The 1,940-nt window shown below is 61.8% G+C and overlaps 1 protein-coding gene across 1 annotated transcript; it reads right to left on the minus strand.

Annotated features, from left to right (window-relative positions):
- Positions 1–363: 363 nt before the first annotated feature.
- Positions 364–1,940, minus strand: GPR135 (G protein-coupled receptor 135; the record flags this gene model as incomplete). Its single annotated transcript, XM_079699178.1, is given in 4 exon segments — positions 364–1,248; positions 1,251–1,346; positions 1,349–1,406; positions 1,408–1,940. Coding segments are annotated over 4 exon segments (1,572 nt in total).

The raw sequence follows: 1,940 nt of genomic DNA on the forward strand, positions 1-1,940 counted from the left end.
AGGTGCAAGTTCTAGAAATCTGAAGTTCTGCTGAATGCTGGTGATTTAGAGGGGCCTTCGAGCAATTCTTAAGGTCTTCATTTTTCCTGAAAGTCTATGTATATGAACCAGTTGCATTCAATGAATTTTTTTGTTTGTTTCACAGTGTGATTCCTGTAATATGAGATTTTCAGTAATTGTGAATTTTATTTTTGTCATTTTTGGCACTTACAGTTCACAATGCTTGGTTGTGTGGTTAAACATCGTTTTAAGTTTTGCACTTTACATTCCTTTCCGCACTTCTGAAGGAAAGGACACTGTCTTGTATGTTGTTTGGGGGAAGTGGTAAGCCTCCCCCTCTGCCTCTTTTGTAAATGTTTGGCTTTATGAAACACACGATTCTCCCCGGAATCCTGTATTGTTCATCGAAGCGGGTGGAAATTTGCCTTCACAAGCTGTGCATCCCAACCCTTCTTGGAGGCTGGTATCCCCGGCTTCAGATTTAGGCTGTTTAGCTGCTGCTGTCGCAGGATCTGGTGGCCCCTCCGGGCAGAAAAGCACAACTGGATTTTTGCGAGCCCACATGGCCACGTCGTCCCCTCCCACCACGCTGGTTGGGTTGGAAGAGGACATCCTGCTGCAGGCCCCCAGGTGGTTGCTATAGCGGTTTCGAAGGGGATTGCTGCTTCTAGCCGGCAGAGCCGGGCCCTGGTTGGGCAGGAAAACGTCCATGTTCCTAGTCCGGTAGCCCTCTTCCCGGTTGCGCCCTAGGAGCATCGAAATGTTTGGGTTGCGAATGGCATAGATGACAGGGTTGATGGCCCCATTGGCCCAGGTCAGCCATACGGCCACCACGTTGAGGAGCGAGGGAGCCTGCGTGGCTTGGGCCTGCCGGGCCGCGGTCAGCAGCACCAGGAAGCAGTAGGGCCCCCAGCAGCAGATGACGAAGACAATCATGATGAGCACTGTGGTGGCCGTGCGCACGTCGCTGAAGAAGCGCAGCACGCGCGCGCAGGTGGTCAGGGGCCGCACGCGCAAGTCCGACAGGCGCACGGTCCTGCAGACGTGGTAGTGGTAGAAGCACATGAGCAGGAAGGGCAGCAGGTAGCAAGCCACCACCAACCCCACACTGTAGGCCGCGCCCAATTGCGCGGGGTCCGGGGTCGTCCGGTACAGGCAGCCGTGGAAGCTCTGCGCCGCCGGGGACTCCCAGGTAGCACAGAGCAGCTCCCAGGGCAAGGAGAAGCCCAGCGCCGCCAGCCAAGCGCCGCCAGCCAAGCGCCGGCCAGCAGCTGCAGCGCGCGGCGGCGCCCGATCTTCTCCCGCATCGGCCGCACGATGGCGCAGTAGCGGTCCAGCGAGATGAGAGGGCTACGCTGAGCGTGGACACGATGCCGAAGCACGAGCTGAAGAGATGGCTGGCGGCGCCAGGGCCCCGCGGCGGCGGCGGGCGCCGGGCCCTCGGGCGGTGTGAAGAGGTCCAGGAAGGCGGCTGGCAGGCAGAGCAGCGCCGTGAGCAGATCCGACAGAGACAGGGACAGGATGAACGCGTTGGTGAGGGTGCGGAGCTGTCGGTGCTTCACGATCACCCCTATCACCGCGCAGTTGCCCAGGCTAGACAGCAGGAAGATGAGCAGGAGGACGAGCGTCTGGGCCTCCACCGCCGCCCCCTGAGATAGCAGCGGCGCCGCCGCGGGGCCCAGCGGTGGCCTCCCCGCCGCGCCGTGCCCGCCGAGGCCGCCGCCAGCCGAGGCGCCAGTGCTGTCGCCCCCGCTCCCGCCGCTCTGGTTCCCCAGCGCCGCGGCCGACGCGGTGCTGAAAGAGAGCACGGCCACCGCCGTCGCCGCCGCAGAGGAAGTCCGGCCAGGCGTGCCGGCCGCGGAGGGGGCGCCGGGGCGTGGGCTGCCCGACAAGGTTGTGCTCACTGTTGGGCGCACCGGCGGCGGCGGCTGCTTCTCCAT

Source organism: Hyperoodon ampullatus (assembly GCF_949752795.1).
Source record: "Hyperoodon ampullatus genome assembly, chromosome: 3".
Lineage (NCBI taxonomy): Eukaryota > Metazoa > Chordata > Mammalia > Artiodactyla > Ziphiidae > Hyperoodon > Hyperoodon ampullatus.